Source organism: Lissotriton vulgaris, chromosome 6 (assembly GCF_964263255.1).
Source record: "Lissotriton vulgaris chromosome 6, aLisVul1.2, whole genome shotgun sequence".
Classification (NCBI taxonomy): domain Eukaryota; kingdom Metazoa; phylum Chordata; class Amphibia; order Caudata; family Salamandridae; genus Lissotriton; species Lissotriton vulgaris.
The window spans coordinates 1333826454-1333841970 of NC_141694.1; the positions used below are offsets into that span (position 1 = coordinate 1333826454).

Genomic DNA, 15517 nt, shown 5'->3' on the forward strand with positions numbered 1-15517 from the left:
CAGAGGTTGATCGGTCCCAGGACCGAGACAGTGTCGGGCTAATTTAAGTTCGCCCAACATTGTAAATAAACCCTGTGTGTCCATTTATTTAAACAAGTTCTAAACTATACTTTGATGTCCTAACCAAACATGTTGACTTAAAAATAACCACTTTACATGCGTTCACTGATTACGCCTTTTCATTAAACTTTCTATGATTTATAAGTGTGTTACAGAATTAAATCACAAATGGGTTCAGCAAATACCAAAAGCCATTACATTAATTGTTTTGTAATTCTGTTTATTTTTAAAAAATGAACATTCGAAAAATAATGAAATAAAAACACTAAATACATTATTGCACTTAGCGATTATCCTTTGTTGTTTAAATACTCTACTACTTCATTGCAGTCTGGTAATATACAGATGAAATGAAAAGAACAGTAGGGTAACAAAACAAATACATATGGCATGCTACATTAGTATTTCATAGGTTGAATAAAAAAAGAGTATTCCTGCTGCTTTACATACAACAAAGCATAGTGTACAAATATACAAAACGCCCCTTAGTAGTGCCATAATATGCTTTCTTTCTATACACTGCATTTTATCTTCATTTAAATGACAGTAAATCAGCTACTTTTCTTTCCCAAAAAAATAACAATTGGCTCTGTCAGATCTCTGTTTCTGGGTCTGGTCTTTATTGGGCTTTTCCTGCTGACAAAACAATATGTCAAAAGAAAATTGCTTCAAGCAGGTAAAGCAGACTACAAAGAAATATTCTCCTTTGTAAGCTAAACAAAATAATTCTCTCCAATATTAGGAACTGTGTCGAGAAGAAAGTTTGTTGCAAGCCTTGATAGCTTTTGTAAAGCAACCTTTAACTACACTGCTCTGAGATCAGTACCACAACATTTTTCTCTTTTATGTTTTTTTTAATTAAAATTATTTCTTGTAGTATTTAAAATGCTAAAACATGATCCACAAAATCTGATTTCCTCGGTTTTGTTTGTTTCTCACATGTTGACCAGGCCGTACTCCTTTAATGTGAAGGGAGTAGGCTATTGTTTGGAGTCTGGATTACTATGAACATGTATTACATAGCACTAAGAGCAACCATCAATATCTCTATCAAGTTTTTAAATTGATTCCAGAATGTAGTCATTTGCATATTGAATCAATATGCTATGTTGAAAATAGTGTATTCAATCTATTTTATTATTTACCACAAGATGGGAAGTCAAGAAAAATGTGAGTGTCATTGCACACTGTGCTGTGAAACATTCCCAACCCTGTTAATGAATTGGTTGACAAATGGAAGCACAAACATTTAGTGAGATTTCACATTTTATGTACATTTTTTAACCTAGTCAGGTCTTCAAGAGCAATGTGGGACAGCAAAAAAATAGTCCATATGATACCCACCCCACGGTAACAGTCTTGTGATAATCCTGGACATTCCCAATGATGAGGCTCTTCGTGCAGAGAACATTTCGCATGAGTAGTCTATTATAGTGTAATGTAGTGTATATTTACCAGCACGGAACCATACATTTCCAGTCTTAATCAACAGGTATACTATTTTCTTTCAGGTCCCTGTGAAAGGCATTCAATCAGGACTACGATATAACATATCTGTCATCATAACAAAGAGCCAATTTTTATAAAGATGTTTTGGGTTAATGATCGGTACAATTCTAAAAATCATTTTGTTAAAAAAAAAAAATGGCCACGTTTAGGCTATTTCTGCGTTTTCTATAACTGATGAGATTCGATTGATTTTTATTCACTTATATTTACTTATTCTCATAAGTAACTTGACCAAGGATCTGATCAATCATACAGATGAAATGTATCTGGTACACTTGTTCTTTAATGATGAGCACAAGCGGCAAACTCCGGTACAACTTTAAAACGGCAATGTTGCACTCTATTGGGGAATAAGGACAGTACATCTGACTTTAACTCTTGAAGTTGCTTGGTAAGGGCATTTGTTAACATTTATACACCAATAACCCAGAAAAGTTAACAGAATGAAAACATTGCAAGCTTGTAGATGTTGCATCCTTTTTGACTTCAGAATAATGGTTTCGGCCCAGCTGGTCGTTTGTCCTCAGCAATGTTCTTTTCATTCTCAGATTTACATTCCAAGTTTTGCTTTCTAATAAGATAGACAACAAAATAAATGCACATTAGAAACATTATTTAACTTTAAAACAACGATCTAAAGAGAAGTTTTTTTTTCATAAACAACAATTGTGAGTTTGGAGCCTAAACAGTGTACTCTCATTCCGTCATGCTGATGGATTATTTTTGATTCTGTGCACTGCTGCCACCCATAGATTGGTTAGTGGTTCAAGTTAAAATTATCAAGTACGATTATCTCAAACCTCAACTGTTGACGACTACCTCCAGCCAATGTGGCATGCTTTTGAAAGATAGAACTCAATTGAAGTCAAGTGAATAAATGCCGCTATATACTCACACTAGTCAACTCTGAAGAGAAGGAAGCCTGGCATGATTACTTTGGGATTGACACATCCCAATGATAACCAGCCATTTATTCCCATGTACAACATTGGCCTGATCTCCATACTCTTATAATACAATGTAAACCTTGAAAGTAGATATGTACATTATTTTTCATCTATGTTTTGTCAATTCGTTTACCTCTTCTCCATGCAAATGTATGTAAAAACAAAAAGCAATCTAACACTCATATTCAAAACATGTACCTTGAATTTATTTTTATACTTTGGCAAGTAGTCATTTGCAGTGGTGGCTGGTGACATTTGAAAGTGGTGAGCCATAAAAAATGTTTTTGGGTATGAATATAATTTATAAAGAACGTATTAAAGATGTACCTTCATATTCATTAAATAAAATCTTCCAGATAATCTGGTAATAGTTTATTGAATTCTGCATTAAGCTTTGCTACATAAATGTCTTTCTTTTCTTCATGACTGCTTCAGTATGTCCCCAGTAGTTCCCCCACTCAATTCTGTCATTTTGAGGTGGGTATTGACTACGTGACTGACAGAATTCATATTGCCCCCTTACTTCTATGGGGTACATTTTTATTTGGACCTCAGAGGACCTATTATTTTCAAGAGATATCCTAAGAGACTGTATGAACCTTGAAAATGCAATGGCGGTCCCGTGGTTACGCTATGTTAAAGAAACTTTTTATAAGATAGGCCTTGAAGATTTTTATGACAACCCGGAGTCTATTCAACCCAATATGAAAATGGGCATTAAAAACGCATATCTTAATGTTTTAAGCTTGTCTCACCAGATCAGTGACACAGTGGATCGTGTACTTTTAAATCAGCAACAATTGTATTTGTCTTTTACCACCCAGGTCCATTCATGTTTTCTAATGACTAGATTTCGTTTAAGCACACTGCCCTTTCTTGTGGATTTTTCGAAACAGGGGGGTTGGTGTGAGAGACTTCCCCCCTGTCCATGTAACAATGTAGCCCAACAGAGCACAATGCACCTTATGCTTTTTGCACACTCTACAAAGACCCAAGAGCTAGTTTTATTAAGCCTATTTTAAGGGACATTCGTCCCTGTTCTTACAAAAAGGGTCTTAACTATTTGAGGTCGCTATCAACTGTTACTATCTGCAGCTCTGTGATTAGTTTTATCAAAATTGTTTTTCTAATTAGGAAACGTTACGAATTGTAAATTGCTTTTATTGAATTTACCTAACCTGGTTTTTATTTTGTGCATTGCATTTGGAAAGGGGCGACCACTTGGTCCCCCCGAACGTATGGCAGAGTACCACGATCCCCCCGGGAAGCCATCTTGGGCGGGAGGCGAGTCTCGGCTGGTATGCCCGAAGCGGCGTAGCCGGGGCGCGCCTTTTCCCGCCCTAGAGTGGGTTGGCCTAGACACTGACGCGGCTGGCCACGCCCTAGGGGCAGGCAGGGGCGGGTTTACGCCCGCCCTGAAGACGGATAAAAGGAGAAGCAAGATCCGAAGGCATCCTCTTGTTCCTGTGCTCTGAAGCTGCACCTCCTCGCTGCACGTGAGCTCGAGACGGAACGAAGAGCCAATTTTGAGCGTTGTAATCTTTCTTGTTTGTTTTCCAGATACTCTGTTGGAGAATGCCGAAGAAGGCGGGAAAGCGCATGACTACTGACCAGATGCTGCGCGTTCTTATGAAAGAGATGACTGAGTTAAAGAGGCGAATGGATGAAAACGAGGAAGGGGGACCGAAACGTCCTTTGGCGGGAGCAGCCCCGGGAGGGAAAAACAAGAGGCCCAGGAGAGGGAGAGCTGTGGAAGACATCCCGGGCCCTAGTGCCCCGCTAGAGGCACCCACCCCCGTGCCGGAGGGAGGGAATCCGATTCCCGTTGTGGTCACCCCCGTGTCCGGGGACGATATGCCGCCTGAGCTGGCAGCACAACTAGCAGCGTGGTTGGGTAAAGATAGTGAGGGCGCCACGGCTGTCGACGCGCAGGTGCTGATGAAGCAACTGCGTGAGTCACGGGAAGCAGCGAAGGTATCCACACCGGCTGCGGTAGTAGAGAAGCCACAGGGGACAGGTTCGGTCGCAGAGACGCCGTCCGGTTCAGGTAAGCGGCCATTGCCGATTGCAAGGGATGAGTCAGCACCTTCTCGTAGAGAAAGGGTGGGTCAGCATGTTCCCTTGGCTATTAAGGAGAAGATATGGGCGGGAGAATATGTAAACATTTTCTCGTTGCTTACTGATCACTATGAAATGGAGCATGTTAAGGGCCAGAAGGATCTCATGCATCCGAGTGTTTGGCGCGCAAAAATGGCCGCCTTTAAGGTGAACGAAAATATTGGCAATTGGGGCAAAGCGTGGGGGGTCTTTACATCGATCTTGGGGGAACGAAGGCCCGATCTGCTGCACGAATTGCCGATTTATCAGTCTCGAATCATGGGGTACTCGGTATCACATGAGGGTAACCATTGGTTCTGCTATGATAATCTGTTTAGAAAGGCTAAAGAACATGATAAAAGCTTAACTTGGGATTGTTATGATTCTGTGTCTTGGGATAAAATGAAGGAGACTGGTATGTTGAAAGTGCCATTGGTGGGAAGTAACGTTGGCGAATCCTACCGCCAATATGCGGGGACGCCCTTTCGATCAGGTACAGGTACCGACAATTACTCGAGGCCTGCCGGAAATTCAGGAAAAAGGGGGGTTTGTTGGAACTTCAACAGGGGTAAATGTACCAGGCCCCAGGGATCGTGCAAATTTAGGCACGAATGTAGTGGGTGTGGGCAATCATCCCATCCTGAGTCCACGTGCAGAGCCAAAACGGGTGATAACGGGGGTAGAGGAGGCGCCAAACAGGTCTAATATAGTCCGAGGGGCGCCTTTACCTACCCCGATTGATACCTTGGCGATGATTCCTTGGCTCAGTGAATACCCGGATCGTACTTCTGCTGGGGTGTTGCGGAACGGGTTTTCTTATGGTTTCCGCATCCCAGTGGGGGACTTTCAAGGTGCAGCGAAATGTAAAAATCAGCTATCGGTCTTCCAGCATACGACCGTGGTACAGGATAAGATCAGGAAAGAGGTGACTCGAGGTCGAGTCGCCGGTCCGTTTAGTGTACCACCGGTTCCTAACTTTGTTTGTTCCCCTTTAGGTGTGGTCCCAAAGAAGGACCCGGGTGAGTTTCGGCTGATACATAATTTATCAGCCCCACGTGGTCTTTCCGTAAACGAAGCGATAGACCCGGAAGTGTGTTCGGTGCGGTACGCATCCTTCGATGAGGCCGTAGCCATTTTGAATCGCCTGGGGCCCGGGGCGCTGATGGCAAAATCTGATATCGAGTCAGCGTTCCGGTTGCTCCCGGTACATCCAGACGATCAGCGTCTCCTAGGTTTCATGTTTCAGGGTCATTATTACATGGATAGGTGTATGCCGATGGGGTGCTCTATATCTTGTGCCTATTTCGAAAAATTCAGTACTTTTCTACAATGGGTCTTCACAAAGAAGACGGGTTTCCGAAATGTGATGCATTACCTTGATGATTTTTTGTTCCTGGGGGCAGCCGGGGATCCGGAATGTGGGCAGGCTTTGGCACAATTTTGTGTCTTGATGAATCAGTTTGGCGTGCCATTGGCACCAGGTAAGACTGTGGGGCCGTCCACTTGCCTCGAGTTTCTGGGGATCGAGTTGGACTCCGATGAAGGTTGTTTTCGTTTACCTGCCGAAAAAGTGTTAAAGTTCAAGACATCCCTGCAAATGTGTATAAATGGATCCAAGGTCAAACTACATCAGTTACAGCAGCTAGTGGGCCAGTTGAATTTTGCCCTGAGGGTTATACCAATGGCCCGCCCCTTTTCTCGTTCGATTGCTCAAGCCATGGTCGGCCTGAAGGAAGGCCACCATCGCACGAGGCTCTCGGCTGAGGTCCGCCAGGACATGCGCATTTGGTTGGCATTCCTGGCGGATTTCAATGGTCGAGTCGTCTGGAATAAACCGGCCGTGTCCTCTGAGGAGCTGGGGCTGTGGACGGATTCGGCAGGGAGCATAGGTTTTGGTGCCATCTTTGGCACAAGATGGTCGGCACAAAAGTGGCCGACATGGTGGCATGACAGTGGATTGACAAGTAACATTGCTTTCCTGGAACTTTTCCCCATTTTAGTGGCCTTGAGAACTTGGCCCGAAGGGTTCAAGGATCACTCCGTGGTATTCTGGTCTGACAATATGACCGTGGTCGAGTGTATCAATAGTCAGGCAGCACGATGCAAATGGATTTTGAGACTACTAAAAGAAATTGTTTTACTGTGTATGCAATTGAATGTGTTGTTTAAAGCTAGACATGTCCCAGGGGTAATGAACCAGGCAGCTGATGCACTGTCTCGTTTTCGTATGCAGGCTTTCTGGGGTTTTCTTCCCACAGCGGACCCGGAGCCGGCACCCTTTCCCGAAGCTCTCTGGTCTCTCGGTGCCCCGAACTTCGTAACCTCGTGGGAGAGAGTTTAGCACCCAGGACGAGGAAGGCATATGAAGGGGCGTTCCGGTCCTATTTAGCCTTTTTGGGGACTGATAGAGAGGAGCTTTGGGGACAGGAGGAGTGGGTGGTAAATTTTCTGATGTCTTTACACCTGGTTGGGAAATCGGTGGCCACGGCTCAGAGGCATCGGGCTGCCATTTCTTTTGTTGCTAGGGCTCATGGGATCCAGGACCCGACAGCGTCTTTCGTAGTACAGAAAGCGCTACGGGGGTGGCAGCGCCTTGAGGGTCGCAGAGTAGACGAGAGGCGCCCGATAGGTTTGGATAGGCTGGCCCAGTTATTATCCAGACTCCCTGCTACGTGTTCATCTCAGTTTGAGACAGTGTTATTCCGAGCCGCTTTTACGCTGGCATTCCATGGGGCTATGCGGGTAAGCGAACTAGTGGCGAGGAACAAGCAGGATGTGACGGGAGGATTGTGCCAGGAGCACGTCCAGATCAGAGGGGAGACGATGACGGTCTCATTTGTCAGGTCCAAGACCGATCAAAGTGGGATGGGTGACTGCGTAATCATACGCAGGATTCCCGGGTCCCCCATGTGCCCGGTAAGGTGTCTAGAAGATTATTTAGCACGGAGGGTGGCAACAAGGGGGGGGACCTTGTTGAGACACGCTGACGCCACCCCACTGACAAAGTTTCAGTTTCAGCGGGTGCTTGCGATGTCGATTGCCGCTGCGGGCTTGAACCCGGGCGAGTTTGGGACCCATTCCTTTCGGATAGGGGCTGCTACAGAAGCTACAGCCAGGGGTCTGAATGTTGAACAAGTTAAATGGGTGGGGCGTTGGTCCTCCAATTGTTATAAAAGGTATGTGCGGTTGCACATGTTGTGAAGCTGTAACAATGTACTCACGCTTCTTGTTTTTGTTTGGTTTTCAGCTGCGCAAGCCTACGAGGCGGGGCGAACTTTGCAGTCGACCCAACACCGGGCCAGCGGTCAGACATCACCGGCTGTGAGAAAGGAGGTGTGGGTCGTGGGCCACTCATACGTGAGACGTGCCGCGGACGTATTCAAGGCAGGTGATATGATTCACGTGGCTGGGGAATACGGGTACAGTGTGTCCTTCTACGGAAGAGGCGGTCTCTGTATTGACCAGTTTCAATCATTTTTTGAGGGTTTACTAGGGCGGACGAGGTCACCGCCGGCTGTAGTCATAGTACATCTTGGGGGTAATGATTTGGTCACCACTGGTAGACGACTTCTCCTTGAGGCAATGCTTTCCACTGTAAGTTGGTTAGCTAGGAGAGTTCCAGGGTGCACAATTGCATGGTCCCATATGATCCCACGAAAAGTGTGGCGGGGGGCTATTTCGGTTCCGGCTTTGAATCATTCTGTTAGAAAGCTTAATAACAAAGTGAGTAGGTTGTTCCGTTCCAAGACACTGCATTCTATTTCACATGGGTGTATTAATGATGACAGTATGTATTTGGGGGATGGTGTGCATTTGTCTCGGGTGGGGAATGAGTTACTCATAGGAGACTACTTGGCATGGCTGAAAACGTTATAACATGACCTTTAGGTAGGAGTTGTGTGGGGGGTCCGGATAGCCGGTCAACTATCCGGCCTGTGGCGGTAAGGTCATGATCGGTGAGCACTAATTGGAAGATCCCTATGAGTGGGCGTCACCCAGCACGGATGGGAGCGCTCGGGGGAGGTGGCCATTGGCCCCTCAACGGGGAGGCGGTCCCTTCTAAGGATGGGTCGCCGAAAGAAAAGGAAAGGCGGTCAAGGCCCCTTCCTGGGTAGGAGGGGTTACAGCCCCCTCCTTGGGAATTTCCCGGGGCCAGGACGTCTGCGACGGCAGATGTGGTAAGTTGTGTGGGGTTTTGGGGGGGGGTCTACGCTACCTTCTAGATATCTCACACGAGTCCTCGTACGACCTCTAAGTGGCGTCGAGTTTTATTGGGGCCCCCGTCAAGTCAAGGGAAATTGGTAATTGCACTTGAGGTACGCCTCTGGGCCGCTCCTCACAAGTGAGGGCGATATTTCTGGGTTAGGGATCTTGACACCGGTTACGACCTTGCCGTTGGCCCTTAAACGTTAGGATGTACAATTTCAAAATTTCAAGTAAATGTTTTGTAGGATGTTAGTTCGGCTAGGAGAACCTTTGTATTAGAGAATCTGTTAAGGTTAGCCAAACATCGCAATGTGGTAATGAAATTGTACATAATATGAAACTGTTTATTTTATGTTTTAATTTTGTTTCATATTTTAATAAATACGGCCGGGAGGGTTACTCCCTCCCGTCTTCCAAAGACTTCAGAACTGTTTCCGGTTTCCCATCCTTGGGGATTGTGTTGAGAGGGGGTGGCGGGTATCTCAGCCATATGGAAAGGGGCGACCACTCGGTCCCCCCGAACGTATGGCAGAGTACCACGATCCCCCCGGGAAGCCATCTTGGGCGGGAGGCGAGTCTCGGCTGGTATGCCCGAAGCGGCGTAGCCGGGGCGCGCCTTTTCCCGCCCTAGAGTGGGTTGGCCTAGACACTGACGCGGCTGGCCACGCCCTAGGGGCAGGCAGGGGCGGGTTTACGCCCGCCCTGAAGACGGATAAAAGGAGAAGCAAGATCCGAAGGCATCCTCTTGTTCCTGTGCTCTGAAGCTGCACCTCCTCGCTGCACGTGAGCTCGAGACGGAACGAAGAGCCAATTTTGACCCACCCACCAGCCCCTGAGGACAGCAAGTGGTTTTTGAATAAAGTTGATGGTTAACTTTGATTTTCATTTACAGGTTGTGGTTTTATCGTGATGATTTTGATTATGTAATAAAGAATGGTCGATTTGTCTTACGTTTCGCAAATAAAGAAATTCGGCTTTAGTGTTCATTGATAAGCAGGCTTTAATAAAATTGTAGTTGCTACTGTCTTTTTTAGTTTAGTTATTTAGTTAGCATTGTCGTATTTATTTTGGTCGGGCGGTAAGGTCATGATCGGTGAGCACTAATTGGAAGATCCCTATGAGTGGGCGTCACCCAGCACGGATGGGAGCGCTCGGGGGTGGTGGCCATTGGCCCCTCAACGGGGAGGCGGTCCCTTCTAAGGATGGGTCGCCGAAAGAAAAGGAAAGGCGGTCAAGGCCCCTTCCTGGGTAGGAGGGGTTACAGCCCCCTCCTTGGGAATTTCCCGGGGCCAGGATGTCTGCGACGGCAGATGTGGTAAGTTGTGTGGGGTTTTGGGGGGGGGTCTACGCTACCTTCTAGATACCTCACACGAGTCCTCGTACGACCTCTAAGTGGCGTCGAGTTTTATTGGGGCCCCCGTCAAGTCAAGGGAAATTGGTAATTGCACTTGAGGTACGCCTCTGGGCCGCTCCTCACAAGTGAGGGCGATATTTCTGGGTTAGGGATCTTGACACCGGTTACGACCTTGCCGTTGGCCCTTAAACGTTAGGATGTACAATTTCAAAATTTCAAGTAAATGTTTTATAGGATGTTAGTTCGGCTAGGAGAACCTTTGTATTAGAGAATCTGTTAAGGTTAGCCAAACATCGCAATGTGGTAATGAAATTGTACATAATATGAAACTGTTTATTTTATGTTTTAATTTTGTTTCATATTTTAATAAATACGGCCGGGAGGGTTACTCCCTCCCGTCTTCCAAAGACTTCAGAACTGTTTCCGGTTTCCCATCCTTGGGGATTGTGTTGAGAGGGGGTGGCGGGTATCTCAGCCATATAAACTATGTGTAGAAATGTTATATTATATAAGTGTATGATTTTCTGTGAACTTTTATGATTTCTTTGTATCGAATAAAGTTATTTGACTGACTGCTTCAGTATGTGTGTCTATTCTCAGCCAGGCAGATGACTGATACCTTGTGAATTCTTTTTAGGCCACAATTATATGCAATAATATGGAGCAGCTATGACAAGAATTCAGCACCTATTCACAGCCTGACATGGACAGGAAACGCATAGCCTTCTAAACTGAGGAGCTTCCGTCCAAACACTTGTAAAAGTAATTATAATGACAGTGATGTATCCCGGACACAAGAAGAATGGGAGACGCACCTCTTAAGAGAACAACAATTCCTATACTAAATAGGTGTCTTCCTTCGACAAAAATATATTTAAGCATACAAAAGCTGTTCAATGTCTTTCAGAAAACATATGAACGAGCAATTCAGTAACTAAACAAATGCATCTTATTTGTTATGAGTTAAAGTTGACATGACACCGTTTTAAAGTAGCACTATATGAAACCCATAACAACCTTATTAAAGATTAATTTAAACCATCTACACGTGCAGGAATAGTAGCTCAGTAAGTTAGATATTCGTTGCTAACATTTGTGTTTAATTAGCTGGTAACCTGTTCGAATCCATGCAGGACAAACTCATTCTTCCGATCTCGTTAGTTTGAGTACTTTTAAATTAGGTAATGGGCAAGCCTAGCAGGATAAGAAACGAAGCGGAGCTTGAGGCGATGTAGAAATAAAAAGCACATATTATAGTAATGTATACTGGTACGGGGGGGGCTGAATAACACCCCCCACCCCGCCCCCGCTAGCCTGATCCGCGCACCGGTCGAGGGGAACATCTAATGCCGGGATTAAGGACCTGGGAGGTGACATAGAATACTGGATAAGCCCGCACTAGGAGCCTTATCACAGAAACACCAAGGTGCCACTCTGAATCCACAACGCTGTGTCCTGTTTGCAGGCAGTGCAGTCTGCCTTCATCGTACTGCATGGAAAGGAGGACTTTTATCACGTTCCCAACATCCTACACGTAGACATGTAACATCCATATAGTACGTGCATAGAAGCCATTTTAGCTAGAAGTTCACATAATGACGCATTTTCTTCAGAAAAGTGTAATCCGTTTACCGCTGGTGTATACCGATAGAGACGTCAAACATGTCTGACGAAGTAACTTCCAGGGGCTGCACTACTGATGGGCCACACAACATTTTGTGCACATGTGCCAGGTGCGACTTTTGCTGGCCGGGACTAGGTACCCCATTTCCGAAATAAGTTAGGAAACATGGGAATTAAAATAAAATAAAATAAAACTCCCCGTCCTTTGCCTCATTAACTCCTAGCTGGGTCCCAAGTCGCGCTTCTTCTGCTGCTCTCCGAGTCCTCAACAGGAAGCAGCCACCCACAGGCAGCCTCCCTCCCCTCCGCCAATCATAATGCTACAATGGCAGCGTTGTGATTGGTGCGGTGCAGGCGCACAGCGCACCAGCCGGGAGCCTAATCGGAGGCCCTTTTCTCTACATAGGCTGCATGCAGCCTACATAGAGAAAAGTGGAGTGCGCATGACTGCTTTGGTCAGCCCCAGGCCAACCAAAGCAGTCAGGGCCCAAAGCATTGGGCTAGCCGCGGCCCCCCCCTGCCCTCAAGCAGGACCACGTACCCGCCCGCCCACAACCAGGCACTCCAGGCACTCCTGCTTTCTCGCAGTGCAAGAAGCAGAAACATGAAATGGTAGTTTTACCATTTTAAGTGTCTGCTTCTCGCACTGCAAGAAAGCAGTGGGGCAACGCCCCAACACCCCGATGGAGGAGCCGCCACTTGACTTTCCCGCTTGTCCACGGGAACTGAGGCCAATGGCACTGGAAAGTACTGAACATGCTGGTCTTAAGTATCCTTTGAGTGGAAGACTCACCACGATTTGAACAGTGAGTGAACAGGAGCTGTTTGAACAGCTCTTTAGATAGGAAGTCTTCTCTCTGGCCAGTTCAGGCCAAACTCCAGTGCAGCGGCCATTTAGCACTCCAGACAACATGATATTGCTGACATAATCATCAACACCGATTGATTCCGAAATGGGGGTGGTGATGAACAGAGTGTCTGAATTAAGCAGACCACTCTTACCCAGTCCAAAGATCAGGGCTTGATCCATCACCGTTTTTTAGCTCACTGCACCATCCCAGCTCAGAACCTGGCTACATGCAAATTAGTCTGTCCCTGGCCCAGTGCATCATGGGAACAGGGCAGGCCAGACTACCAAGCCAATTCTTATACTGGGAAGGAAACAAGCTTCCGGGGACCGGTTTCTGGCATTTCAGCCGCCTTCGGCCCGGCTTGCTTGAATCCTGATGGTGCAATGAGCAAGGGACTCACATCTGAGTATACCCTTCCACGCTTATGGTGGACAAAATGATTCCGAAATGGGGGTGGTGATGAACAGAGTGTCTGAATTAAGCAGACCACTCTTACCCAGTCCAAAGATCAGGGCTTGATCCATCACCGTTTTTTAGCTCACTGCACCATCCCAGCTCAGAACCTGGCTACATGCAAATTAGTCTGTCCCTGGCCCAGTGCATCATGGGAACAGGGCAGACCAGACTACCAAGCCAATTCTTATACTGGGAAGGAAACAAGCTTCCGGGGACCGGTTTCTGGCATTTCAGCCGTCTTCGGCCCGACTTGCTTGAATCCTGATGGTGCAATGAGCAAGGGACTCACATCTGAGTATACCCTTCCACGCTTATGGTGGACAAAATGATTCCGAAATGGGGGTGGTGATGAACAGAGTGTCTGAATTAAGCAGACCACTCTTACCCAGTCCAAAGATCAGGGCTTGATCCATCACCGTTTTTTTAGCTCACTGCACCATCCCAGCCCCACCACCCCCTTTTTGAATCGTTTTTGGCCACCACAAGTGTGGCAGGGTATACTCAGACATGAGTCCCTTGCTCACTGCACCACCAGGATTCAAGCAAGCCGGGCCGACGACGGCTGAAATGCCAGAAACCGGTCCCCGGAAGCTTGTCTCCTTTCCGGTGAAGAATTGGCTTGGTAGGTTGGTCTGCCCTGTTCCCATGAGGCACTGGGTCAGACTAATTTGCATATAGCCAGGTTCTGAACTGGGGTGATGCAGTGAGCTAAATAACGGTGATGGATCAAGCCCTGATCTCTTGACTGGGTAAGAGTGGTCTGCTTAATTCAGACACTCTGTTCATCACCACCCCCTTTTTGAATCATAATCATCAACACCAGCACCTTCTCCTAGGCCTGAAAGGAAATTAGTTGTCTAGAAATCTTTACAATTGCAGCTGGGAAAAAAACATAAATGCCCAAACAGTAACAGCCACCATGTGCTATCAGGTACTGCACAGGGGCCAACCTGGGTAGTACTCTAAGGGTGAAAGAGGCATATGGAAGCACCCAATGGGTAGGTACCCCATCAAGATAGCTCAAGAGTAGATGTACACAGGACATCAGGGAGCAGAATAGAAGAAGTTGAAAATGCACCACCTGAAGTACAGCGGCAACAAGAAGTGAAGACGATGATGACATGCAATATTTTGGAACATACAGCAAATAATTCCTGCAGGTTGTTGTTTATATCGAGACAAATTGAAGATGTTTTTCAAAAGCAATACAGGACCATTTTGCTTGCTGCCCCTGCCCCATGTCGTCAGTTCTCTGTGTGCATACCACTGCACTGTCTGTTTTCCCCTACATGTTTCATTATGCTGCCCTTGCCGGCCAGCCCTCTGTGCTTAGCTTGCTGCCCCTGCCCCGTCTCTCTCTCTTCTGAGCTCTGCTCTCCGTGCATGTTCCCTTGTTCCCTCCAACTTGCCCTATATGGTCCATTGAGCTACCCCTGCTCCTGCCAGCCTGCCCTCCGTAGGCAGCATGCTGCCCCCTCTCACCTACCCTCTGCTCACTGTCAGGCTTTCCGTGTCCTCTTCCAACTACCCTTTATAGTCAGTTTGCTGCTCTGCCTATGATGGTCTGCCCTCCATCTTCTACTTCCTGCCCCATACCCAGTCCCAGCCTGCGCTTCATTTTCTGTGAGCATGATCCTGCTTTCTCCTTTCTGTCCACTGTGGTCCATTGTGCTGGCAATGCCATCAAAGAAATACAAAGGAAACACCTGGGGTAAAAAACATAACAGTGGTCTCAAGTAAGAAGATATGTTAGTATAATAAAGTTTTAATAGCATAAAAGAATAAAACATAAACATGAGTTAAAAAATAATTCAACTGAATATTAAGAGAGCATCAGTGCAGAAAATGTGGTCAATGCTAAAAAAACATGTCACACAAACAGTAAATAAATGTCATATAAGTGTGACACTTTTTCCCTTGAGTGGACGGCTCATTTTAGATAGCCATGATTGTTCTCCCAGAGCCTGTTCCAAGTGGAGACAGGCTTTTTGCACCACCACCATTCCCTTTAGCTGCACCATGGCAATCACTGCAGGAAATCTAATTAGCATTTTCCCATTTTTCTAGAGTTAGTATCCTCATTTTACTCGCAGGGTCTCTATATTGTTTGAGACCCGATGACCTACATTTGATGGGATTGAATTTCCATTGAGTGCGTAATTTACATACCCAATACATGCTAAGAGATCCTGTTTAGGCGAGAGACTCCTTGATTTCTGAAACCAAAAATGGCTTATATTTATGTTTCCTGACTAAAATTCCCTCAGCTACAATATAAGTTAATGGGGAAAAAACATTTACCCTGTTTTGTTTTCAAAATCTTCCATTTCCCAATATGATAATCTTGGCATATGTGGTACCCTTATTGCCAATATATATTATACAGGTTCATAATTAATGTACTTGTGAGGATC

General features: G+C 46.0%; 1 protein-coding gene across 1 annotated transcript in view; it reads right to left on the bottom strand.

Annotated features, from left to right (window-relative positions):
- Positions 1–276: 276 nt before the first annotated feature.
- The window catches only part of LOC147708856 (uncharacterized), a 632993-nt gene continuing 617752 nt past the window's right edge, over positions 277–15517 (bottom strand). Inside the window, exon 21 of the mRNA XM_086925786.1 lies at positions 277–2140. Coding sequence (XP_086781912.1) covers positions 2120–2140 — 21 coding nt within the window. The 3' untranslated portion in view covers positions 277–2119. The remainder of the gene's footprint in view (positions 2141–15517) is intronic.